Below are 25075 nucleotides of genomic sequence, written 5' to 3'. Positions count from 1 at the left end.
GTAGTTCTGCTGCCTGCTGCAGGTTCCACCCCCAGTCGCACCGGTGGCTTTCTGGGCACCACCAGTCCCGGGCCGATGGCAGAGCTTTATGGAGCCGCCAACCAGGACTCAGGGGTCAGCAGTTACATCAGCGCTGCCAGTCCAGCCCCCAGCACCGGCTTTGGACACAGCCTAGGGGTGAGTGCGCCCTGTGCCCGCTGTGGAGGGAGGGACATGGGCAGTGGGCTGTGTCTCCATGTGGTGAGGGAGGTGAGCAGCGGCAGGCAGCCCCTCAGCCCACAGTCTGTTGTCTGGTTATGAAATTCCACCCACGGCAGCACTGGCTGTGCCACTGCTGAGCCCCAGACCCAGAGGGACGGTGCAGAGTGCAGCAGCTCAATTGGAGCCCGCATCCTTGGTTTCTGCTGGCTCTCCCTGATCACCACTCAAGGTCCTGATCTCCAGTCCCTTCTCTGATCTAGCTCAGGCTTTCCAAGAGCCCATCTTGGCCCTGACACAGCATCCTGTGATGTGTCCCTGACACATGGGGCAATGTGCTCTTCAGAGCTGGCACCTCCAGCTGAAAACAGTTACTCTGTCATCTGGGCCATGACTGAATTCGTTGTGTTAGTAATTCTTCTTCACTGTTCTTTTGTTTAAGAGTGGGGTTTTAACTCTTTCTTCACAGGGTCCCTTGATTGCAACAGCTTTTACCAATGGGTATCACTGAAGCTGGGGACCAAGGAGGCAGGAGGTAAGAGAGCTTTGAACAGGAGCAGGTAATGAGAGAGGAGTGAGGTTCTGAGCTGGTCCCTGTGCTCCCAGCTGAAGCTGTGGGCTGTGAGGCTTCATGGTCTGGCCTCACAGGAGGCCTCTGGGAGGAGTCCTGTGGCCAACCTGGGGCTCTCCTGCACCAGAAGCTTGGCAGGTTGGGTTCCTACTGAACACTTGCCAGGCTGCGAGTGGAAACTGTCTTAGTGTCTGGCACAAAGAGGAAGAAAATGAAGCACTCACAAAAAGAAAACATCTGCAGGGCTGGCCAGAGTCACAACCCAGGGTGATCCTGAGAGACAAGCTTGGCTCTTCTGTGTGACTGGGGGAGCCTCCACCATGCAGCTGGTTGTTCTCACTGCTGCTGAGACCAGTCTCTGGGAAGTGAGGTTTTTCATCTCCTTCCTGGGAGAGGGGCAGAAGGAAAATCTGGTTTTGTTTTTGACCAGTTCTGGATTTCGTCCTTGGATGGGCTGATAATGGATAGCCTGTTTGCTTTGCAAATGTGACTGAAGTTAGCTGGCGTAAAATTTAAAATAAAAAAAGTCAACAACCAGCTTTTCAAAAAGGAGAGAAAAGACTGGAGGGAATGGTGTCCACAGCCAGGAGCCCACAGCAGCCTGGCAGGGCTGGACAGAGCCAAGTGCTGGGGAAGTGGCTGGACTCTGCTACGTCCCAGCCCTCGCAGGGGCCAGGCCACGCGGTGTGTGGGACCCTGTTTCCCTGGCCTGCAGGTTGCCACTGAAGACAGAAACATCTCTGCTGTGCACTGTCTCTATGCGAGCAATGTGCAGAGCAAGACTGTGTTGGGGCAAAGCTTGTGTACTGAGTGTTTCTGTCAGATCACACTGGAAGAAAACCCCAGGAGGAAAGCTGTGGTTGTTCTAGATCCTGTCCCTTCCCTCCCCTGCTGTGTCCCGCAGATTCCCCAGTGACCTGACCGAGGACAGCGAGTGGCTGGAGGATCTGGTGAGCCTCGGGGGATGAGCCAAGGTTACGTTTCTCTTGAATCAAACTGCACACTGCCGGCTGCTGCCAGGCTCCTGCCGCCCTGCCCGATCTCTCCCTTTGACAGACCACACTGGACTGAACCCGAGGAGATCATCTCGCTTTCCTACTAACCACCGACGGTTTACGCTTCCCCCTCCCTGCCCCCAGCCCACTGATTCTTCTTTTATTTATTTTATTAGCTGTTAGTTTTATTTTTTTATTTTATTTTTTTATCTTTTTTGGGGGCTGCCCCTTCTTTTTGTTGTTTGCTCTTTCCCGAGCTAGTAGACATATTTTATGAATTGGCTTTGTGATTGTGTTAGGTAGTTTTCATTGAGGAGTATTTTTATTTGGCTTTGAAACTGTTTTGAATATTTTCAACTCTGTTGTTGTTGTCGTCAGTGTTTTTAAAGCACGGTATGTAACAAGAATGCAGTTCTGAAGGGAAGAAAGAGACAGAGAGAGAGCAAAGGCTGAGAGGAACTGCTGTATTTCTATTTTTTTTAAAGAAACTGTTTTTAATTGTTTCTGTTTTGTAAATGTGAGGCTTTGAAAAGTGTGAAACTCCAAGGATCCGAAAACGTTGGACATCGCTATGGAACAAAACAAATGTATATTTTGCTAAGTGAAAAACACTATCCTTACAGCTGAAAGATTTTTTTTCCTAGATTTAGTTTTACGTGGGGTTTTCTTTTTCCTCCTGTATAATATGTAAATATCGTGAGCTGAGCCTGGCTGCTGCCTGCAGCCTGGCTCCAAGGAGCAGCTCCAGGTCCTGGACTTGGTGCCGCAGCGTGAGCAATACTCTCCAGCAGAATCCTGACAGGACTTCATTCTTTTTTTGTACACCTTTTACTGTAAGATTTTAAGACCTCTCTGATGAGATGAGATGAAAGGGGGGCGGGGGGCGGGCGGGGTGAAACGCACCAGCCATCGGCTGTTTTGCTGAGCGGGTTAAAGCTGCTTCCAATTGCTTGATGTACAGACTCCATCCCCGGGCTCCGTAGCGCCGGCTCTGCGCTGGCTTAGGGAAAGGGCTTTGCCGCCGTTGCTTGTCTTGGTTACTTTGGAAGGAATTCACTCTCCAAACTTTATCGCTTGTGTCAAGATTTCCTGGGAAAGGGGATCCTCCTTGGAGGCGAGGGTACCAGAAGGGATGTGTGAGCCAGGGGGAGATTTGGGTAGTCCTTCTCTGAAGGGCAGGGCTCTGGGATGGGGATTCATTAACAGGGGAGAAAAGCATTAGGGTGGTGATTTGGGGGCGGGTTAAGGGCTTCTCAGGGATTATATGAATTATAGAATTGCAGCTTCCCGTTTGCTTTACTCTGTGTTCTGAAGACTGTGGGAATTTGTCCGCTGTCCTGTGCGGGGTGATCTGGTCCCTTCTCCAGAACCTGCTGGGGCTTCCCCTGGTATGGTCCAGCCCCTGCTAACCAGCACTCTGCCAGGGGAGGCCTCCAGCAGGAGTACACGGGGCAGGTTTGGGTCTGGATTTCAGTGAACCAAAGACCTTGTTAAGGGGGGTGATTAAGCCTTTTATTAAGATGCAGCCAAACTCTTTTCCCAGGGAAATAACAGCTTCATCTTAAGTTTTAAAAATCATTCCCTCTCTTCCCCCAAACTGAGCCCCTGTAAAGGAGATGGGCATTTAGAAAAGGACTGGGAGGGCCACAGTGCCCACAGGGCCCTTTTTCTCTTCTCTCTCTCCCCCATCTGCTGGAACTTGTCCTGACCTGGGCGATGCGTTTGGAGAGTTCTGTTTAGGTAAGAAGGTACTTAACAGATCAGTACTGAAAACACAAAGCAATAATTTTTGTTACTGAGACAAGAGTCTGTATGTCTGTTTTTTTAAATATTTCCTAATTAAAGAAGAGCTGCATTTTATTGGGTTTATTTTTATTCTATATACTTCAAATTTGGGTCTGCGGACAGCGCTTTCCTCCCTCTTGGTGTATGCGCTGAGCTGCTTCCGTGCCCCCTCCAGACATCCCGGGCCAGCTGTGCTGCTGCTGGGCTGTGAGTCACTCTCTGGCCACTGCCTGGAGGCTGGGGCTCTGGTTTCAGGGTGGGCATTTTTTTAAAAAGAAATAAAGCTGTGTTTTTAAGCCAGTAAGTTATTACACTCCAGTGTTTGTTCTCTCCACACCTGTAACCCTTTTTCCAGATTTCAGTTTTAAATTCCTAATAAATTATTTGAAAACTGTCCTTCTCTGTCATTATTTGGGGGTGCGAGGTTTTCCAGTGGGGCAGATTTCAGGACCTGGCAGGAGTTGCATCCTGCCTTAAGGGTAAAAGCCCCAGGCAGACTCTGACTCACTGTTCTGCTCCCACACCTCGGCAGTGGCCCAGTTTATAATGTGAGGCAGATCTGGTTTTAGGGCAGGTTATGTCTCTTCTCTACATTACAGAGGTTTCTTGTAAGTATTTGTAGGTTCAGAAAATGAGATAATGTGGTGCTTACAGGTTTGGCTCATACCCTGAATTGTGGACCAAGGAAGCTAGAGGTAAGGAATTAAAATGTGGAGATGGGAAGTAAAGTCCTTAAGAGAGAAAGGAGAATTTTAACAGTGTGGAATTGTAGGGAACTCTGCAGTGGGGGTTATAAAAAAGTCTTAAAAATAATTTAAGGCTTAAGCCTGTAAATTAGAACCAGTTATAGGTTGAAATGTGCCCACAAGTGTGCCAAGGACCAATGGCTTTGTATACAGCACAGGTTGGAGGAAACCAAAAATAGCATTGCTGGAAAAATCTTTACCCTGCTGGGATTTTTCTCATGAGGCACTCTTGAAATACTCACGTGCTTGATTTCCCACACTTGCTGATCCTTTTGTTGAACTAAAAATGTAGAGAGTCATTGATTTATGATTTTAAAAAGGCCAGTTGACTGGAAATTTTCTAGGAAACATTAATAATACATCCGATACTGAGAACAAGAAAAAGGAACTAGACTTTCACAGATAAGAAAACTTTTTTTAAAAATGGTAAAAGCAGAGAAGACAGAGAACTCTAACTTGATATTGAAGAGAAAGTTGGCAGATTGATCTGTGAGAAAAGACAAAAGTTATTTTTTCTGAACTAATTGTGGTTTTCTGAATTTACTAACTGTCCTTTACATCAGCCCTTAATGTTTGTTCACTACTCCGTTAGAATTCTGAGAATCCTAAATCTGCAACTCAGTATCCATTTGGCTGTGGTAACCCCTGAGGGGGGAGCCCCAGAATGGGAGTGCTTGAAGCGATCAGAATGGATCTGAAAAGTCAGAATGGATCTGTTTCAGCACCATGTCTAGTTTTACCTCGATGTCCTATGGATATGTCAACATCCAGTGGGTACTGTGGGTGCCCTGGTGTAGTTTCAGACCCTGTGAGGAGGAAGGTGTCCTCATCATCCCTTTTGGAACCTCCTAGTGGGTGGTGAGCCCAAAGTTTCCTGCATGAGCACTCCAGTGTACTGGGCTGTTGCCTTTGCGTCCTCCTCTGCTCTTGAAAGCTGAGGGTTTGTTTGGTGCTTTGGAAATCAATGCAGACTTGACAACCATGTCTAGGAAATGTGTCTTGAGTGTGTAAAAATGCCAGCCCTGTAGTCCTGAAAATGCCAGAGCCTCTGCGATCTGAGTGCTGTGTTTTTGCTTAGCCCTGACTGATTCCAGGAAGATTTTTCTTACCCATTTTTTCAACTTCTTTCAAGGTTCCTAACTCTCCTCATCCCTAGAGATCCAAAGGTTCTTAACTGGGTTCTGCATTGGTGTTGGAGAAAGAGAAACCTCTCTAAGTTACTGAAGTCTGCTGTGTACGTTGAAACTTCTCAGCCTGGTTCATTTCCAGTGTAGACTGCTTAAGGCCACATAAAACCAGATAGTACTCCTTGTTTAAGGCACGTACAAAGGTTTCCAGGTCACTTGGCTCCTGTTTCTTGCCTAGTAGTACCTCCTTTTCCTCTGTGGTTTTAAAGTAAAGAACAGCTTGATTTTTTTTCAGTTGAGCTCATGCCAAATGGTCATTTGATGTGAGTGGACAACCTGTACCTTATTCTCTGAATTATGCCAGGAGAACCCATGGAGAGATACAGGATTAATGATAAGTGGGATGCCATAAAAAGAGGACACAAATATTAGTGGCAGATGGTTATTAGTGTGCTAGAAACTTCCAACCTAACTACCACACCACTATTATTTTTAAGTAGAGAGCCTTTAAAATACCCAGCTCTTTCAGGCTGACTTCTAATAGTAGCACTACAAGAATTTAATAGTAAAAATCTGGAGAGCAAATATTTGTTTTTCCAGTTTTTTTGGATTTCACTCAACTGGCCTTCAACTGGTCACGCCACAACCTGCCACCCACAGCCTCTGATGGAAGAAATCTGCATTTAGTAACATAAATACTGGCTGTTTTATCTCATATCCATGTCAAGGTGAGCCTGTTGTATAAAGACTCATTTCCCTCTAGGAGCAGTCTCTGTGTCAAGTGCTGCAACAATGAAGTTCCTGGCCCTGCTTTTCCTGCTGTCGGGTGTGTAGGTGCCCTTGTCCTCGCGCTGGTAACCCCAAACCTGACTCTGACCACCCTGTGTTTCTCTCCCCAGCGGGCGCAGCCAGCGCTGAGGTCTCGCCACGGGCAGCGTGGCTGCTGCGCAAAATGATCAAATGCACCCTGCCCGACAGCCACCCGCTGCTGGACTTCAACGGCTACGGCTGCTACTGCGGCTTGGGGGGCAGTGGCACCCCAGTGGACGAGCTGGACAGGTTTGTAACACTCTGCTTTTGCAAACCTCTTGCCTTGCTAGTTCTTTCCTGCTTCAGCTTCATCTCAGCTGGCCCTGCCTGTGAACCCTTACAAAACTCCCTGGCTGCTGTGAACGAAGCTTTCTTTCACAGATGGATTCAGGGGAAAAAGGACGTGTGCTATCACACCTTGATGCCTTATTACTAAGATAAAATATAATTACAGTAGCTCTGCTCATCTATGGCAGTACAGTGTGCTCATTCCAGCATTTTTTTTGCAGCAGCAGCAGTACTGGGCCAGCAGCCTGGACGCAGCTCTGCACATTCTGCCTGGTGCTTGACCATCAACATGTACAGGGCTGGGCTGCAAAATGCTAGGAAATGGCATAGGCAACTTAGAGATAAATCTGGCAGCCAAGTGTTGGATTGTGTTGACTGAGAGCTTGTCAGCTACCAGGCACTGAGGGGGAGTGTACGGTAAACACTGGCTTTTGCTTTCCCTGTGTCCAGTAGAAAGCTATGAAGATGCTCCCATAAGTACATAGGTACCAGACACCTCTTGGACCATGAACTGGCACAACTGTATCCCTCTGAGGTCCTTTGTGTCTGCCCTCTTATCGCTGGGTTTTTGGATTTTTTTTTTTATTGTCAAGAGTCTTGTCAAAGCAAATCTAGCATATTTGTGTGTCTTACAGGTCAGTTGAGCCTGTGATTCTGGGATTTTCTAATCTTTTTCTCCTTGTTTCCCAGGTGCTGCCAAGTACATGATAACTGCTACTCACAGGCAATGAAAATGGAATCCTGCAGATTCCTCGTGGACAACCCCTACACCAAGTGGTACCGCTTCAGCTGCTCCGAGGGGCAGATCACATGCAGCAGTACGTGCATTTCCACGTCACTCCAGGTGTTCTCCAGCCTCTCTCAGGAAGGAGCAGGGCTGTGTTACACTCACACCTCTGCCCAGGAAGGCACAGTGCAAGTTCTTGCCGGGGCACCTGGTTGTTAGAAACAGGGCACCTCGCACAGGCACTGGGATGAGTATTCTCTGTATAGCCCACAATTTTAAGTTTATGAAGATTATAGTATGGCAGGATATAGAGAAGCCTGTCTAGTCTTCAGGGAATTGAGTACTTTTCTGGAAGGCCTTCTAATGGCAGTATCCAAGAGATCAGCATGGTAACTTGGCATGGTTTTAGTTTCTGCTGGACACCTCTGATGAATAGTGGAGTTTTTAAAGGGTTCTGAAACTGAGGTAAATAGCAGAGAGGCTGGCAAATAGGGCTGCAGGGAAGGAGAGAAAGGGGCAAGGAGAGGGCTTGGCTGGAACACTCAGCTTTGGGGGCAGTGCGTTAGCGGGCAGAAGCCTGTGCACCCCCAAAACGATGGCAGCAGTGAAACGGGTACATCGTGACAGCAGAATTGCCAGCCCGAGCCACTGCAGCGCCTGGCAAAGGAGCCGCGGCCTCTGACAGCTCCTCTCTCTCCTCCAGGCAAGAACAAGGAGTGCGCCATGTTCATCTGCAACTGCGACCGCGCCGCTGCCGAGTGCTTCGCCAAGGCGCCCTACAACCCCGAGAATAAGAAGCTGGATACCGACAAATACTGCAAATAATCGCCTCAGGGCGGCCGCAGGACCAAATAAACAAATAAATAACCTAAACGGGCACTGCTGGCCGCTGTCCTCCGCCACGCTGAGGGGACGGGGCGGCGCGCGGGCCGTGAGGGGAGGGAGGGAGGCCCCGCCCCCTCTGCCCACGTCCCTGTGTGGCGCGTGCGGCGCCCCGCGCTCGCTGATTGGCCCTTGGAGGCGGCGGGGGCGGGGCCTGCCCGGGGCTTGCGTGCCCCCCCCGTAGGTTCCCGTGGGCTGCGGCTGCTGAGGCGGGGCCGCGGCTTCCCGCCCTCACCGTCCCGAGGCTCCTCAGGGCGACCGTCCCTGCCTGCCCTCACCCTCCCGAGGGTACTCAGAGCGACTCTCTCTCCCTTATCCTCCCGAGGTTCCTCAGCGCTCTCCTCCCGCCCGCCCAGGTCTTTTCAGGGCGCCCTTCCCGCCCGCCTTCATTCTCTCGAGGCTCCTCAGGGCATCCCTTCTACCGCCCTCACCCTCACGGCCGCCCTCATTCTCCCGGTTCTCCTGAGGGTGCCCTTCACGCCTTCCCTCAGCCGCCCTCGCCTCGCGCTGCCGACGCGTTATCCCCAGCACAGCTGTCCCTGTTCCCCGGGGCATCGCTGCGGGAGGGTCTGAGCCCTTGGTGCTCTTTTCTCCTGAGGGTCTCCCTGGGGAGCCTTCCCCTGGCCGCCGCTGTTCCCAGTCAGGAGCTGCAGGGGAGGAGGTAAGGTTGGCCTGGAAGGCAGGGAACCCCTCTGAGCGAGTGTCTGCCCCACTTTCCCAGCCCTGCCAAGGTCCTGTGCCAAAGCTGCCCCTCACCCTCGGTTTTGTTGGCAGAGGTTTTTGGAGGTGCCCCAGGGTGAGCTCCTGGGGCAGGGTCTACACACACCCCCTGCTTGCTGGCAGGGCCTGAGGAGGGCCCTGGTTCATCGGAATGATCTGTACCCAAACATGGAACAGACCCCAAGGATCTGAGAGTGCTCTGGGAAATGAGAAACAAATGGAGAAGGAAGAAACTGGCTTGGTATGTTATTGGAAGGTACTTCCAGTGCCTTCCTACTGAAAGTAAATGTATCTTTGAGGGCCTTAGATTGATAATGAGAAAGTGAATTACATTCAGTTCTTTTTTTCCTTGAAAAGGGGAAGGGATTGTGTCACAGGCAGACATTCTGTTTTATGGCAGGTTGAGTCCTAGTTTTGTACCTGGAATCGTTACTTATTTTTCCTTGGGTGTTTGTATACGTGAATTTTCTGGAAACACTGAGTGCTCGGAGTCCTCCACAGAAATCTTGAGGATCCTGGATGTGATCCTGTCATATGGCCAAAATGAATCATTCTTAGGGCTGGAAAAGCAAGATGAGGTCTCTTGTACTCACTCACTAGCTTAAATCCTCTGAAATGATTGTTTGTAGAACAGTAAAGCTCCTAAGTAAATGTTACTAAAATCCCCTTGTGATAAACCTCATTATAGAGAAAAAAAGTAAAATATTGTCACTATCTGGAAGGAACACTGCATTTTCAAGCTGTATTATCACATGTAGGGAAGATTGCTGAGGTGCATTGGAAGCATTTCAGAAACTGTTAGTATGAATTTTGTCTGTAACAGGAACTCTAGATTTAAGGTGAGTGTCTACTCCTGGCATTCAGCATTTGGAGCATGCTAGCATTCTGTAGATAGACCCCATAGATAAATGAAGGCTCAGATTGATCTGTATTACTCTGTACAGATTTTATGAGCCTGCACTTATGTCTGGTCCCTTGATCATGTTTCTCATTTCCATGCCACTTTGATGGTGTGAAATCCAAAAATCCCCATCCATAGGGAGCCTTCCCACATCATGCAGAGTGTCAGGCCCTAATGAACAGCACAGGTGGGGAGGCTGAAGGGGTTGTGTAAAGCTGCTCATTAGGGCTTTGAGGAACGCTGTGGCAAAAGCAAGAGCAGGGTTGGTGACTGCTCGAACTGCCAGCATAGGGGAGTACAAGGAGTGTGTGAAGATCTGCCATGCTGGCCTGTGCTTCTGCTCCAAAGCAGAAAGGGATTGCCTGGAAAGAAAGGTATCCCTGTGCTCAGCAAGGGGGAGCTCTGAGACCCTGCACAGCACCACAGCTGGTGCAGAGGATGCTGGAGGGAGAGCAGTTCTGTGGGCTCACTGCAGGAGTGAATCTCAGTCTCTTATCTTCTCCCTATTGTTGTTTTTTATGCCAAGATTTTTCACTCTCTGCAGGGAGAGCTGAATTACTCTTAACTACATGGGCATTGCACAAATGAAAAAGGGTGCTCCAGCTGAGGTGAGACATGCAGAGAGCAAACAATTCTGCTGATGGTAATGATCCTGTGGCAGTTTCTGTTTGGGCCTGGACACCAATTTGAGACACTTGTGCTGCTACTTGTCCTCTTCAGACTCAGCGTCTCTTTTTCTCTGCCATTGTCTAGTTAGTGGTGCAGAAGGGAAGAAGTACAGATGCTGGGGTATCTTTCCTTAGTGGGAAGGGAGATGACAGGGAGCTGCACACAGAATTGCAGGAACAGTCTGGAACAGTGGTTTTAAAGCCCATCTGGCGTAACTGCTGCTTCCCTGCCTGCAGCAAACACTGGGAAAGGGCGACATCCAAGGCAGTCACAGGGGAAGAAGCACACTCTAGATGGTAGATTTAGTCACCTTCACTCCACTGAACCCCCCAAGTTCTCCAAGACCACGGTTTTGGGTCATTTTCCAGAAGTAATGAACAAGCAGGTGTGTCAACAGGAGCAATCTGCCTGTAAGATGTGGGAGGCTGCACTTACACCACAGGCACCAAACCCTCCGGGCCATCTGCATTCTGTGCTGCCCTCACTGGAGCTCAGTGTGTGAAATACCTTCCTCAGGCTGCTGGACTCAATTACAGTTTGCTCTGAGAATTTGCCCAGAAGCAAAAACAAGATTTGCCAAATAAGAAGTAACTTTATTTGCTTTGGGTAACTCCAACCCCACTCTCAGAAGAGCAGAAGAAAAATCCATTATAAGGTACTCTCAGCTCCTCTAGCCAAGCTTCAGGAGGAGCAGCTGTTAAGAAAAAGAGCAAAAGCTGTTGATTCAGCTAATTTCATGTCATGGCTTTTTCTGTAGGAATTTTAGGCACTCTCAGGCATTTTTCATGTGAGGAAACTTTTTAAAGGTATCTTGGGGAACATGTTAAGAAGTGAAGTACTCTGATCCTTCTCCAAAATCAATTTTAGTACTGCTGGATCAACTTAGCAGAGAAAAGAAGGCACTTCTTCATCTCAGCCTCATAATTGTTGTAGATATGCTCATTAATATATAGTAATAAACCATGAATAGGAAATTTATTGTAATGTTCATTTATTTAAGTCATTGTCCTGGTGGCTTAAAAATATAATCAGTGGAGAGCTGGGGCAATGACTGATCTGAAAGTGATGCTGAAGAGACACCCTGAGTGGTCTCCCACAGACTCAGCTGCAGAACTGGAGAGGAGGCAGGGGCAGATGTGGGAGGTTACCTGTCACAGAACTCATTCCAAGACTTGTTTTAGACTGCTTGGCAATGCTCCCACACCTTCCCAAAATGCTGGCTGCTCTACCTGCAGCCTCTGGTTTTGACACACCAATGTCATGCAAGTTTCAAGGAGGGAGAGAAGATGATGTGGATGGTGGGAAGCTCAGCCCCAGCTCCTCTGCTAAGGAGGCATCAGTGTCTCTTCTTACAGAGAAAGCCCTGTATGAAACCATGGTGTATGTGGAGCCTGTGCTGTGCTGCAGGCATTATTTCTGCAATGGCTTTGGCTGGTGGGGCAGCTGCACTGTGGACAGGACAGCTGAAGATGGAGAGGTGTCTGTGAGCTTTGCTCACTGCCAAGCAGCAGACACCTGAGTGCTTGGAAAGTGGAGTCACCATCCCATGAGAGCAGAATGCAGGTGGGAGTCCTGAACTGTTCTTGCTTGGCTTCAGAGTGAAGCTGTCTCTCCTCTAACCCAATTCAGCCAAATCTTGAAATGTGTTAAGCATCTTAATGCCCTCTACCTTCTGCAGAAATTGGATGCCTTATGTATCCCTTAGATTCTGTGCTGTATTTGCTCCTTCCAGGCATGGATTTGAATCGTCAACAAAGCAAAAATGAACTTCGCATCCTATGGTCAGCTGTCCTTGCTTTGCTATCTGACCTTTTAGGAGATGACTCTGGCATCCTTGTTTCCAACTGCTTGTAACAGTTCTTGTCAAAACATTAGTCCAGGACATGTTACTTGGAGTAGGTGAGAGCACTTGGAAAACCCCAACAATTAAATCCCTCAGAGCTAGAAGGAAGAGTGGTAGTTTCATGAAGAAGGTCAGGTCAAAAATTTAGTGTTCTAGTTGTGCCACGTTCTCTATTTTACTCTGTGAACAGTTTGATAGAGTTTACAATACCATCCTAAGGATCAACAAAAAATCACTACCCAGTAGTGATAGATCTCCTGTTAGGAGTGTGGAAATTGTACCTTTCAACAGAGATTACCTCCTGAGGGAGACCTATTGTACAGATTTAATTGTATTTCTCTCTTAATTTGTCAGCTGCTAGTAATTACAACCTGCATTTTTGCAATGGTAAGAAATGAATCTAAACTGGCTACTGAGAATGTACTTAAATCATAGGAGGGAGAGAAAATCACAATGCAAATAGTCTCAATCTTCCAAACAATTTTAATTGATTCCTTAGCTATTCTTAATTAACTAACATCTTCAAAAAATGCATTCTAGAAAATGTAGTGGCCTCACTGAAAGTAGTGCTGGTCAGATTAGCTTAAAGTAACTCCTCTGGCATCTCAACAATATTTAATTTTTAAAGGGGTTGGATAGGAAGCAGTTGAGCTTGTCAACTGACAGTTGAGAGAAATGCTGACTTCCCCTCGTTGCTGGAAGACATCAGCCTTATAGCCTGTGCCTCCAAATAATCTGTTACAAGAGCACTGTTCTTGTTCAGCTTCTATTTTGAACCTTTTTTTCTTTTAAGTGAACACTGCAGTTCCTCTTGCCTTCTTTTCCTTTTTGCAGACTCTACAGTATCCCACCAGTGACACTGGATCCCCCAGCAGTGTCCTGGTTTCCCACAGCACCCTCCTGTGCTATAGCCTCAAATTACCTGGTCACAATCCCCCCCCTTCTCCTCTGGGGACAATTATAAGAAAGGTATTTTGTCCTCAGACGTGGTAGTCCAATTCTCCTGTCCCAGTCAATGAAAAGGCACTGTTTGCAAGGTAAGGCAGAAAAGTACTTTTTTTTCATCATCACTCTGTTTCCTGATAGGAAATGGTTTCAATGGAGAGAAGTGGTGAGGCTGACATGTGCAAGGCTTGCTGCCCTCTCCTGGTGCCCTCAGCAGCCACGCACTGATCTCACTGCTGCCTCTGGGGTTGGAGTCTTCCCCTTTCCAATGAATCCTGCAGGAGACAAGGAAAGAAGCTGCTTTATCGACTTCATTGATTCTTTTAAACCAGCAGCGTTTGATCAGAATTAGCTGGACCAATTCAATCAGGAACAGCTTTTGAATTGTCAGTTGCAAAGCCAAGGGTTCCCATCAGGTTCTCTGGAACTACAGGTGATCCCCTGCAGTTTCCTGACAGTAACAAATGGATTGGAATTCTACACTACTGACTGTTCTGCATACTCCTACCCAATTTTCCGGGAGGGCTAGGACTTAGTATGTCTTTTGTTTATGATCATGGAAAACACTATCATGGCCCATCTGAGCAGACCAACTACAGATTAAAATTTACAGCCACCTTTTGGTGCAGTGAGGGAACATTTTGTCAGTCAGCACGTCTCAGCATCTGCCAGGAACCCATATTCTTACCCTGTAAGGTGACTGACCAGGGAAAGTACTCACCTTGTAAAAATAACTTTAATCCTGATAGCTACTGAAGCTCAGCTGGCTGGGTCATGTGCAAACAATCAAAGGCAGCAGCTCTCCACAGCGGGAATTCAGCTTTAAGGATGCAAAGTGATCTAACCTGGTGGGCCCAATGTTAAGGACTGCAATTGGCAGCTTCTTCTCCCGGGCAGCGAGAGCAAACCTGTAACCAGAGTACACCTGCAGGAGTACCAGAAGACAAAATTACTGGCAGCTTGGGCAAAAGAAGAGTTATAGAAAGGAATAAAATAGTTGCCGTTGGCAATGAGATAAGGGCTGTACACACATGCTGTGTTAGGCAGCTGCACTGAGCTCAGGTAGGAAATGTCTTTGTTCAGGAGTGAACAGAACAGCTTTTGACCTCTGTCAGTGAAGGATTTGCAATTTCATAGAAACTGAAACTTCAGGGCAGATTGAAGGGAAATGTCCTTGTCTTTTAGTAAATCTCTGCAGCAGTTTTTATTAGTTATCACATGAACTTAAATGCTGCACTTTGATGGTTCTTGCGTGGCCCAGCTAAGGTAGCACAAGAACAAACCTAAGGCATTTCAGTCATTCCTGTACAGAGGATTATAAGCTTAAGCAGTGCAAGCTCAAGGAATTTGTATCCAGTATTGTGAAGCCAAGAGAATCACAATTGGGCAACCTTGGTTTTATCTCCTTCGGGAGGTGTTAGAGTAAGGCTTTTTTTAATGTAATAGAACTTGTTCCTGGAAGAATTTATCATATACAAACACATTACAAAAGCTCCTATGGGTTTGGAAACCCCTGTTGTTTAGCTACCTTACCTTATAGATAAGAGGCTAGCGGAGAAAACACATAGTGATACAAAGGACAATCCCAAGCAGCAGAGATATTTCAGCTCTCTTCTTGAGAATTTAATAAGGAGTGAGAGGCCCTAAAACCTGGTATTTTAAACAGTGTGCCATGAGGCCTAAAAAGCTACCAAAGGCTAAAAATTTCAGGTAAAAAAACAATGTGAGGAATGAATTGTGTCAGGTATCTTGCCTTCATGGACAATTGTGACCTGATGGCAGAGGCAGCAGAGAGAGGTTTCAATAGAGGTATTCACAGCAGCATGACTGGCAAGAGAGTGACAGGGAAGCCCAAACAGGTCACCCATAAAGCCAGATTCCAACCACAATAAAAATAAAATATAAAGAAGCTCTGCAAAGGCTGATCTGATCCACAAGCCATTGGTTAGTCCTAAACTGTGGGATCAAGGATCACTGCAGGCAGAGCAGCAGAGAAGTAGGAATGCAGTTTGGGAGGCAGGCCTACTTACCTGCATAGAGGATCCTGCCACCAGCATGGAGTCTGATTCTGCCAGGCGCTGGTGTACAAAACTGACTTTTTCCTGGCTCACTGTGTCTCCAAAGAAGGTCACATCAGGCTTTAGGATTCCACCACATTTATGGCAGGCTGGGACTTGGAAACTGCGCACCTGCTCGTCAGTCAGGAAGACATCCCCATCCGGAGCCACACCAAACGCTTCAGCTTTCCAAGTAGGGTTCAGAGCTTCAAAGTGCTCCTGGAGCTCAGAGCGCAGGATTTGGTCTCCACAGGCCAGGCAGAAAACCCTGAAATTCAGAACAAAATCTTAATGGAGAGTTTCATGTCAGCTGAAGATCTAGAGACTAACTCATTCCTTACGGGGCTTGCCATGATTTTCCACATTTATTTACCAAATATACAGGCCAAGGAGATGTCTTTCTACTCTGTTGCTTTGTAGGAATGCTCTAGAGGAAATGCTTTCAACCCTGCCATTCATCCTCTCTCCCAGTTCAGGCTGTGCTTTTTCATCTAGAAATTTTGGGTGATTCTAGCCAGGCTGTGGTGCCCCTTCTCCAGTCCACACATCCCATGCAATTCTGGCACTATCCACTCTGCTTAAGGTGGATAATCCTTGCACTCTCATGATCCCCTTGTTCTCTTTACTAAGAGGACATTTGCTGTATCAAGGAAAGGGGAAATAGATGCAGGTTTCAAGGAAAGTGATCCAACTAATGCTCAAAAGAAAAAATAGACTGGTGGTCATGTTTCTTAAATACCATGCTGTGAGCAGCACAGGGTTGTGATCTTTTTCTCCACCCCAGCCCAATAGCACCTTTGTGCTTGTCCTCTCCAGGAATGCAGCAGGGACATTTTGCCTCCTTTCTCGGCAGCTGACCCTGCAGTCCCCCGGTGCCACCCCTGTGCCATCAGCTGTACCTGTGTGTGCAGCCGTGCAGCTCCGTCATGCGCTGGCTGCCGGCTTTGGTGTGAAGGGCGTCCACGTTCTGGGTCACCAGCCAGTGCAGCTTGCCCAGCTTCTCCCAGTCTCTCAGTACCAGGTGTGCCTTGTTGGGCTGGTGGGAGGAGAACTGGGGCCAGCCCACGAAGTTCCTGGCCCAGTAGCGCTGCCGGGCACTGGCGTTGCGGATGAACTCGGCGTGCTGCACGGGCCGTCTGTCTGTCCTGGCGTAGAGCCCGACGCCCTCGGAGCGGTAATCGGGGATGCCTGACTCCGTGGAGATGCCAGCTCCAGTCATTACAAACAGCCTCTTGGAGTTAGAAACAAAGTGCTGCAGCTCCTCCACTTCCACGGGATCTGGGGGAAGACAGGCTGGCACGAAAGTCAGGTTTGGAGAGGCTCTGGATACAGAACGGGATCTGAACTGATGCAGTCTGACGGCTCTGAAAACTCCAGAGCACCTCCCGGCAGAGAACATGATCAGCTAAAAGGCAAGAACAGAACACATGGCAGGTAAAAGAAAGCAAAAAGCACGTCCTTAATGCCATTTGCTTGTGATTCTCTGGAAAAATATGCTTTAAAGTATTCTTTGCTCTCTTTTTAGTAAAGAAACAAATTATTTTGGAAACATTAACTAAAGCTCACCATCCAAGGACAGTATGTTCTTTTGGAAGAGGGGAACACTGAGCACAAAGTTAACAGCCCTGACTTGCAGGGTTCCTGCTGTTCTACTCTGGTGTGCCTAAGAGGACTTGTAAAGAGCCCAGAAGGACCTGTGCATGCAAAGCCTTTCCCGGGTATGTGCAGCAGGCCAGAGAGGAAATGCCAGCAAGGCCAAGCACCTCACCCCAGAGGCATTGGCTGGTTCCTCCCCAGAAAAGACCCTTGTTCTGCATTGTTAACATTCTGCTGCTCCAAAAAATCAGTCTTTTACATTTACCTCATTTACACATGTTGTAGGAAGGGAGAGGAAAACAACCTTGAAATGTTGTTTTTCTCCTGACAGAGGCCTTGAATGGAGCTACTCCTGTGTGGTGTGTTTTGGTTGTGATTTTTTCTTTTTTTAAACAAAGGCCTGGTGCACAACAGGCCTTGAAATGGGACTGAAGATGATTAGGGCACTGTCTAAATGCCTCTGGCACCTCCTCTTTTGTGGGTGCCACCTCCCCAGAGCCAGTGGAGAGATGGAGGGGCACTGCTTTGCTTCTCCAGCAGACACAGGGGCTTTCTGACAGAGAAGGGATCATCTGAAGTGTGTGGGGCAGAAGGAAGTGCCTAGCAGGTAGGAATGGCAGGGACACCCTGCTGTAAGGGAGGGATGACACGCCCTGCTGGGGACAGGCAGGATGGGGGGCTTTGCTGATTAAGTAGCCTGGAACTGTGTGCAGGACCGGTTGAAACATTGGATGGGTTTGGACTTTGATTTTGTTTGGGCTTTCCAGCAGTTCCTCCTCCATTTCACCCTTTTAAAACTATTTTTTCTGTGTCTCTCTATGGTTTTGCAAACAATGTACAAAAAGCTTTGAATGCAATAGTCCTGAGAATTAACAGTCTAGAATTTCTGCCTTCTTAAATCTCTCTAAGTAGGGAGGCTTCTACAAGATATGGAAGATGGAAGAAGAACTTTATTTACTGATAAAAGGGGAAGATCTCCTGAACACCTAAACTTCAGATGTATTTAAATATTGCCCCATTTACTGTAACACCGAGTACTGGCAGGCAACTGAGGGCTTAGCCACATCTCAAGTTGAGGTGTTCAGCTCCAGGAATTGTGATACTAAATTGATGCTAGTGGCAAATAGTAGATTTGGCTCAGTTAGTCTTCAGTTCTCAAGGCTTTTTGTCATCATCAGTTGAAATGCAAGGAAGATCGGACAGACTCCATAGTCTGAATTGCTTTTTGTATCTAAGCAGTGATTCTGTTTGCAATGATTTTTGCTTTGTTTTGCTGTTTAGCAGGAGTCGTGTTGGCCATTCCCTCTGAAGAGGTTTAATTTCCCATATGAATTAATTAGAAGGGACAAAGTCTCCCAATAAACTAATTTGAGAGTAATTTGTGTCATGATGCTCCCCAAAGGCTGTTAAGCCAGTTTGATGGTAATTAAATTGCTTTAACTGATGAAAACTCTTCATTCCTGCCCCTTATCATCAAAAGATCTCTCAGAAGGAAATGTTCAGAGGCGAAATGAAATAGAAATGTAATAGGGGCTGACCTAAAAGAGAGAGAAAGCAAAAAATTACAGATATAAAGCTGCTTTGAACCAGGTAAGGACTATGGAAGGGAAAAAGTTAAAGGATGGAATATTTCTTGTCAAATACAAAGCTGCTTTTAAAATGGAAGTGCTCAGATTCAAAAAAACATAACTACTTTACATAACAAGTAACGTACCGACGGAGGTCTGAGGGTTTGATTTTAGCACACACCCAAGAATGCTCGACAGGAAAAGATTAGGCAAGGTTAAGGTAGAAGATAAACAGGATCCCAGAAACGGCTACAGGCCCGAAACCCAAAGGGACTCTCGCAAAGGGACTCCCACGTGTCTCCCGTGCTGCGATAAGGGCGGGGCGAGGTGCCAGAGAACCGAACCGAGCCGAGTTTAATGCAATAAGAGCGGCAGGGGGAATAACGCGGAGCACTGACCTGTCATGGTGCTGCCGGGCCGCGGAAGGACAGCGCCCGCTGCCGGGAGCGGAGCCCTCTGGGAAATGTAGTTCAGGGGAAAACAAAACGGGCCCGAAGCACAAAGACTACAACTCCCGTCAGCCAAAGGGGGCGCAGGGCAGCCAGAGGTGCTCCCAACACCTGAACCTGAGGGAATTCGGAAACGCTGAGAGCTCCACAGCAGCCCTCGAAGAAACGTTTAAGGTTAAAATCCGAATTCATTTGGTACAAATGCATGTGACAGCTTTGGTAAAATGCATTGTAGATGCTCGTCCTTATAAAAGATGCATTTTCTTTTAACTGATAATAACATCTTTTAGGCTTAAAATGTGACTGAATAATAATGGAAGAAAAATCCACTGAGGGATGTTAAAGACATCTCTTCTAGCTCAGGGGTTAGGGCAGTACCAACCTGCTTGCTGCCGTCGTGCCTCTCTGCTTGGTGCAGGTCGCAGTCTCAATAATCACCTGATAATTTGTACCGTTTGCCTGGCATTAAGAAGTTTGCGTGGGGGTTTTGTTTGTTTGTTTGTTTTCCTTTCTTCAAATCAGACTTATTTTTCTGAGGAACCAATACTATGAGGAAGGCCGGACTGCTGCGTGGTAGCAGCCCGGTGCACTGGGTGCCCAGCGGTCTCACAAACAATGGGCTCTTTCTAAAGATTTGGACTGCTTTTCAAATGCATTCACCAAAGAGCTCCTGCTAAACAGTTCAAAGCATTGCTGAAAGTTTGTTTTTTTTTTTTTTTTTTTTCTCTTACAGTTATTTCAAAGACCAGGTGAGCCCGAGCGTCTGTGTAGCAGAGTGTAATTTTGTGATCACAAGGAAGACGCGCATTCTGCTGGCTCGGTGTGCAGTGCCACTCTGCCTGTCCCTTGCCCCTGGGCTTAGGTGTGGAGTACAACCCTCTTTGTGGCAACGCCGTGAGTCTAAACGACTTTCAGTGATTTATACTTTAGGAGCTTAAACGTGTTTTAAACTGTTGGGCGATGACTTTGCTTTGGTGGCACCCGGCAGCTCCCTGGTGCTCCTCGGGAGACTCCCCAGCCCCATGGGATGCAAAACGCCGATTTTTGGCCAATGCCCCCGGCTCGAGCAGCGCCTCATTACCATAGTGCCCTCCCGGCAACCTCCGCGGGTCCCGGCGGTGCCAGCGGCCCCCGGTGCATCCCCCGGTGCATCCCGCCGCCGCCTCCCGGTGCATCCCCGGCGGGCGCGGCGCGGCGCGGGCTGCGGGCGGGGCCCGCGGGCGGGGGGCAGCGGGACCGTCCCCACCCGCCCTGAGCTCCGCGGGGGCGCGGCCGTCCCGGCGCCGGGAGGGCGCCGCTCCCCGTCAGCCTTGCGCAGTGGCAGTATCGTAGCCGATGAGGGTATTCCGAGGCGCGATTATTGCTAATTGAAAACTTTTCCCAATACCCCGCCATGACGACTTGAAATATAGTCGGCATTGGCAATTTTTGAGAGCCTCTACGGAGGCGGATTTTGTGTGCTCAAAAGAAAGAACTATGAGGAAAAGTTAAACGTGCGAGCATTTCCTTGGATCTACTCTACTCTACGTTCTTTAGAAAAGTAGAGTAGATCTGGTAAATCAATTTCTTCTCCTCAAAGTTTCCTGATCTAACCCCTCTTCAGCACCAATGAGAGAAAAAGACGGGAGCCGAACTCATTCTCTAAAAGCGCACTCAGGTTATTGAATCTCTCTGCTGCTGGAGCAGGCGGTGGGGATGCTCGGGAAGGGCTGGAGCTGGGATGGGGCTCACCGGCGCTGTGGCCACCTGGGGCCGGCCCGGGGCTCACGGTCCGGGACTTCCCGGGGCTGCCCGGGGCTCACGGTCCGGGACTTCCCGGGGCTGCCCGGGGCTCACGGTCCGGGACTTCCCGGGGCTGCCCGGGGCTCACGGTCCGGGACCTCCCGGGGCTGCCCGGGGCTGCCCGGGGCTCACGGCCCGGCGCTGCCCGGGGCTGGCCGGGGCTGACGGCCCGCGCTGCCCGGGCTCGATACGGCGGGGACGCGCGGAGGATGCGCGGGGGCGGAGCGATTCCCTGGCTCCGTGCGCGGCTGCCAGCGGTGACGTCACGCTTAATTTGCATATTCCGTCCCAGCAGCCTTCGCGGCTGTAATGGGGGCCCAGAACCGAGGGCAGAACGGAGCGCCCCGGTCCCGGCGGCGCGCGGGGGGACGCGGACCGGGACGGGAGCACTGTTGGGGAGGCTGCAGGGAGAGGCGGGCGGAATAAGGGACTCACCCCGAGCTTGGCGGCAGCCCCGGGGCCAGTGGAGGCGGCGGCGGGAAAGCCAAGTCAGCTTTGCGCAGTGGCAGTATCGTAGCCAATGAGGTTAATCCGAGGCGCGATTATTGCTAATTGAAAACTTTTCCCAATACCCCGCCATGACGACTTGAAATATAGTCGGCATTGGCAATTTTTGACAGTCTCTACGGAGACTGAATATTCTGGTGAAAAATAGATTAAGAAACAGATACTGAAAATATTTTAGTTACTGAAGCTTCATAGGGAGCCTTGGCATCTAGATTGCAGAGGTTTACAGGAGGAGGTAACACAGTTTTGGTTCGTTCAGCGCTGCCGCCAAAAAACGCGGTATAATAAAGTGAGGATACTGATACGTAAGAATCTCGTTCCCTTTCCTCTCTAAGCTGCTGAAAAAGGAACCGCTCAGAGAAAATGTGAGTGGAGGGGATTAGGTGCTGGAGAAAGGTTTCTGGAGTAGCTCTTGCTGAGCAGGATCCTCTAGGAGAGCTCAGCCTCTCAACAGGCAGGGAGGAATCTGGTGGGAATGAAAGCCTGAATCGTGCTTCCCTAGCTGCGGAAGTCCAGAAAACCTATTAGGGAACACTTAGTGTAAAGTACTGTAAACTCCATTTTGTGTGCATTTCTTTATTGACATCACTTGCTTTAAGGAAAAAAAAAAAAACCAAGCCCAAACAAACCAAACCAAAAATCAATAGAAAAAGGCTACCTATTATCAAAGAAATCACCAACCTTTACTCTGGAAAAAGCAACTGCTGGTGTCAACCCCTACTGTTATAAGCAAACCCCATCCTTTCCTAATTTGCAGCAATTTAACAGCTAAGCAGACCCTGCGGAGGGAGACTAATGACCACGGCACACGGGCTCGGCTGCAGCTGGAAGCAGCTGCCCGCTGTCACTCCGTATGAGTGAGATGTGCCTCCTGCTGCTGACAGCTTGCCTCTGACATTCTCTGTACGGGCACAGAATCAGATCTGCGTGTGCTAGCTGGATGCTCCTGCCCTGCTGGTTACACCCCGAGCTGGGCAGCTACTTGAAACTTTGGTAGAGCAGAAAATTTAGTAGTGAACATCAGCCTTTCCCCTTAATAATTTTTTAAATACTTTTTAAAATAACATTTGATCATGGTGGGGTATTGTATACAACAGTGACCAAGAGTGACAGTGAAACCTCACAGATTGCCTTTGTCCCCCCATTCGTTCCTACTGCCAGCAATATCAATTGAAATCAAACCCTGGAGAATAGGGATGCCATTACCCTTTGGCAGAATAGCCACCCTGGTAAATAGCAAAGGCTGTTTTATGTAGTTTGCAGTGAGTCATACACTTCAGGTAATTTCTTGATTCTTATAAACTGTGTTGATATGTATTAGGTTTATCACTTGATTGTTTCTCATCTTTGCTGCCAGAACTGTCGGTGATAATGCCCTGGTGTGGTGCTTTCAACCTGCACTGCAGTCATGTCCTGCATCTTATGTCAGAAACCACGTTTGTTAATTTTTCTCTAACAGATCCTTTCAACAAGCATGAAGATGGACCTCGAGTTGCATGTTGTGATTTACTGCTATTGCCTGAAGCCTAAAGCTCTGATTGATTTTTTTTTTCTTGCATTCACCTGAAGAAAGAGCTGAAACCCCTTGCATGATGTTCATGTGGCACAATGAAGGTGTTGTCATTGCTCTGCAGTTTCAAGTCACTCTCTGGAAAGTGCACAGGTAAGTTCTAAATATGCCTTACAAGCCAGTGTAGCTTTATTTCTCTTCTCTGACGTAGATCACAAATAATGATGCTTTTCTTTGGCGGTGTTATGAAATGAGCTTGGATCACTCCTCTGTTTGGCAGCCAGTCTGAAATGACAGGGGACAGGTGGACATGGACTCTGAGGGTCTTGTGTGTGGTCAGTGGGTTGAGCTGTCCTTTGAGGAACTTGGTCTGTAAATGACTCTTCTCCAAGAGGGAAAGATGCCTTGAGCAAGTGCTCTGGACACAGACTGTGTGGAGTCAGGAAGCCCTGAAGTCCAACCTTTTGTTGATGTTGACTCACTGTCTGACTTCATTTCCAGTTCTGAGCCCTGTTTCCCATCTGCAAACGGGGGTGGTAACTTCTTGTTACACCTTCTGTGACAGACACGGGTAAAGCATGTGTGTCAGCCACAGGGCACAGCATAGGAGGAAGGCCTGTGTATTTCTAGCAGCAAGCAGGTGTCCATGAATCAGGGAGAGTCTGAGGAAGAGAGCAGGTAGATGATGAGGAAACAGGAGTTCAAGGCATTGGGAAGGACAGGGTGAACCTTGCTGGGGTGAGTTTAGCTTGAGCCCACACTGCTGAGCAGTTGTCTTGGCAGCTGGGGTTTTAACCTGCCCCTACTCCTTCAGCTCTCATGGAAGGGCTGGGGACTGGCAATTTTAAGTAAGAAATGTCAGTGTGTGAAGAATTCAGTTATGACCAGCACGTGGCTGTGAGCAGGTTGGTTTTAAAAGCAGTATGCTCACAGGATAGTATCACTCGTGCAACAGCCCTGCCTTCCCACCCCAACCCTTTCAAAGCAACACTGAAGCCATAGGCAAAGGTTTAGAAGCAATGACTTTATTTTTTGTTTTTAACACCGAGCAGCTTAGACACAAACCATTTCTTGGGGGTGCAACCCTAACTGGTACTATGACAGCTTAATTTTAGCCCTGAGACACAATAGAAACTGCTGTCTTGATTTACATTCACTTCTAGACTCCCAAAGGATACCGTAGGAAGCTGAAAATAAAAACTGCATAGCAGGCTACAATATGAACAGAGCAGGGTAGGCACTTTATTTATGCAGAGGTAAAAATACAACCCAAGTTGAGGCACATGCTTGTCACATGTTGCTGTAGGAAACATACAGACCCCAGGAAAGGACATTCTCTAATGACCTTAGGTCTGCTCTGTGACCAGTCAGCACTAGTGGTTTATGTTGCTCCACCTAGGGACATGCATCCTGAAGTTGTCATTGTGCAGCCAGTGATGGATTTTGAGAAAAAAGAGTCCCTCCAAATTAAGCTTTACATTTTGCTGAGGGAGACCAGAAAGGGAGATGCCAGATGAAATCTTTGGCATGGATGGTGAACCAAGCAATGAAAGTCTTTGCTTCTATTTGTGTTGTACTTAGAGCTCAGTAAGGATATTGTTTTCTCACAAATCCTGGATTTGGAGTAAAAGTTGGAATGAATTTCTTGGAGGTTATTGACTATTTGTAAGCATTGGCTGGGATGAGGGAGGAGATATTTCCCTGCCCCCTAGCAATAATTCCCATTAAAGCATGACTTAACACAGGAAATAATGATGTCTGACTTGTGCTAGCAGGGGAAACCGGGCATGTTTGTGCCTAGAGAGTGAAAAATACAGCACTGGAGATTGCTCCAGGAGCTGACCTCACGGTCTGTTTTATGGAAATACAATTCCGTAATCTCAGCTCAACAACAGGACTTGTACTGTTCAGTTCTGGGAACATTCTCTGACTTGGTAGTAATTTTGTAAGGAAAAAAGCTACAAGAGTCATGTTTCCTGGATCGTCGGCAGTTCCCACACTGATATTTTTTGGTGTATCTCTCCTCAGATTAAGAGGTGAACATTTGGGCTCAGGCACTGCGTTTACTGCCATGTCAGCTTGGCTGGAGCACAGTGGGAAACGGCAGCTCTGGTGAGGGTTGAGCTGCGCTGTGGCTCGGACAATGCAAGGACTCTGCTGCCTTGGAGTGTTGTTTTATGGAGGTTTGAAAGAAAAACACGTGGGAAATGACGGTTCAAAATCACCACATGAGAAATCCGGGTGGGCTGTTACGGTCTTTGAACACAGCAAAGGAGACGTGTCTGGTGACGTTCCTTTCTGGTGGCCACAGCTTGTGGAAGATTGTTCAGGAAAGGTTTCCGCTGCCCAGCTTCCCTGGGATGGGGTAGATCAGCTGAGGCTCTGAAATGTTTGTGTGA

At 48.2% G+C, this 25075-nt stretch overlaps 4 protein-coding genes and 2 non-coding genes across 12 annotated transcripts in view; 5 read left to right on the top strand and 1 right to left on the bottom strand.

Moving 5' to 3' along the window:
• MSI1 (musashi RNA binding protein 1) overlaps positions 1 to 3945 on the top strand; it is a 30244-nt gene extending 26299 nt beyond the window's left edge. For 2 of the 4 annotated variants that reach the window (XM_063416029.1, XM_063416026.1), the window contains 3 exons: positions 23 to 177; positions 668 to 733; positions 1674 to 3945. In XM_063416029.1, coding sequence (XP_063272099.1) covers positions 23 to 177; positions 668 to 709 — 197 coding nt within the window. In that variant the 3' untranslated portion in view covers positions 710 to 733; positions 1674 to 3945. Of the gene's footprint in view, positions 1 to 4; positions 178 to 667; positions 734 to 1673 lie in introns of all 4 variants that reach the window. The other 2 variants (XM_063416027.1, XM_063416030.1) reach the window with 1 other exon arrangement.
• A 164-nt stretch (positions 3946 to 4109) lies between these two features.
• PLA2G1B (phospholipase A2 group IB) lies at positions 4110 to 8119 on the top strand. Of its 3 annotated transcripts, none has more exons than XM_063416173.1 (4): positions 4110 to 4244; positions 6322 to 6481; positions 7211 to 7338; positions 7951 to 8119. In XM_063416173.1, the coding sequence occupies exons 2-4, from the start codon at positions 6375 to 6377 to the stop codon at positions 8070 to 8072; spliced, it is 357 nt and encodes a 118-aa protein (XP_063272243.1). In that variant the 5' UTR covers positions 4110 to 4244; positions 6322 to 6374; the 3' UTR covers positions 8073 to 8119. The 3 variants fall into 3 exon arrangements, with proteins under 3 accessions (XP_063272243.1, XP_063272242.1, XP_063272241.1); XM_063416172.1 differs by lacking the exon at positions 4110 to 4244 and adding an exon at positions 5861 to 6150; XM_063416171.1 differs by lacking the exon at positions 4110 to 4244 and adding an exon at positions 6147 to 6248.
• Positions 8120 to 10984: 2865 nt separating this feature from the next.
• Positions 10985 to 18902, bottom strand: SIRT4 (sirtuin 4). Of its 2 annotated transcripts, none has more exons than XM_063415618.1 (5): positions 18827 to 18902; positions 16164 to 16669; positions 15238 to 15532; positions 13929 to 14132; positions 10985 to 11113 (listed from the first exon to the last, which is right to left on the bottom strand). In XM_063415618.1, the coding sequence occupies exons 2-4, from the start codon at positions 16661 to 16663 to the stop codon at positions 13980 to 13982; spliced, it is 948 nt and encodes a 315-aa protein (XP_063271688.1). In that variant the 5' UTR covers positions 16664 to 16669; positions 18827 to 18902; the 3' UTR covers positions 10985 to 11113; positions 13929 to 13979. The 2 variants fall into 2 exon arrangements, with proteins under 2 accessions (XP_063271688.1, XP_063271687.1); XM_063415617.1 differs by lacking the exon at positions 10985 to 11113 and adding an exon at positions 12726 to 13482.
• A 1281-nt stretch (positions 18903 to 20183) lies between these two features.
• LOC134560461 (U4 spliceosomal RNA) lies at positions 20184 to 20324 on the top strand. The gene has a single exon (XR_010082740.1). It is a non-coding gene; the product is annotated as a U4 spliceosomal RNA (small nuclear RNA).
• An 826-nt stretch (positions 20325 to 21150) lies between these two features.
• Positions 21151 to 21291, top strand: LOC134560460 (U4 spliceosomal RNA). Its single transcript, XR_010082739.1, has one exon. It is a non-coding gene; the product is annotated as a U4 spliceosomal RNA (small nuclear RNA).
• Positions 21292 to 22720: 1429 nt separating this feature from the next.
• Positions 22721 to 25075, top strand: part of PXN (paxillin) — a 44869-nt gene continuing 42514 nt past the window's right edge. The window contains exon 1 of the mRNA XM_063415613.1: positions 22721 to 22829. Within this exon, the coding sequence (XP_063271683.1) occupies positions 22775 to 22829 (55 nt within the window). The 5' untranslated portion in view covers positions 22721 to 22774. The remainder of the gene's footprint in view (positions 22830 to 25075) is intronic.

The sequence above is a fragment of the Prinia subflava genome, chromosome 19 (assembly GCF_021018805.1).
Source record: "Prinia subflava isolate CZ2003 ecotype Zambia chromosome 19, Cam_Psub_1.2, whole genome shotgun sequence".
Taxonomy (NCBI): Eukaryota; Metazoa; Chordata; class Aves; order Passeriformes; family Cisticolidae; genus Prinia; species Prinia subflava.
The sequence above is the reverse complement of the archived record's forward strand: the minus strand, read 5'-3'. Positions and strand labels throughout refer to the sequence as shown.

Coding starts and splice junctions, on each gene's coding strand:
- PLA2G1B (XM_063416171.1), top strand. CDS start 6,215: ATGAAGTTCCTGGCCCTGCTTTTCCTGCTGTCGG. Junction 6,482..7,210: donor CCAGTGGACGAGCTGGACAG/GTTTGTAACACT, acceptor CTTGTTTCCCAG/GTGCTGCCAAGTACATGATA. Junction 7,339..7,950: donor GGGGCAGATCACATGCAGCA/GTACGTGCATTT, acceptor TCTCTCCTCCAG/GCAAGAACAAGGAGTGCGCC.
- SIRT4 (XM_063415618.1), bottom strand. CDS start 16,663: ATGTTCTCTGCCGGGAGGTGCTCTGGAGTTTTCAGAGCCGTCAGACTG. Junction 15,533..16,163: donor CTGCACGGCTGCACACACAG/GTACAGCTGATG, acceptor TCTGAATTTCAG/GGTTTTCTGCCTGGCCTGTG. Junction 14,133..15,237: donor TGGCAGGATCCTCTATGCAG/GTAAGTAGGCCT, acceptor GTACTCCTGCAG/GTGTACTCTGGTTACAGGTT.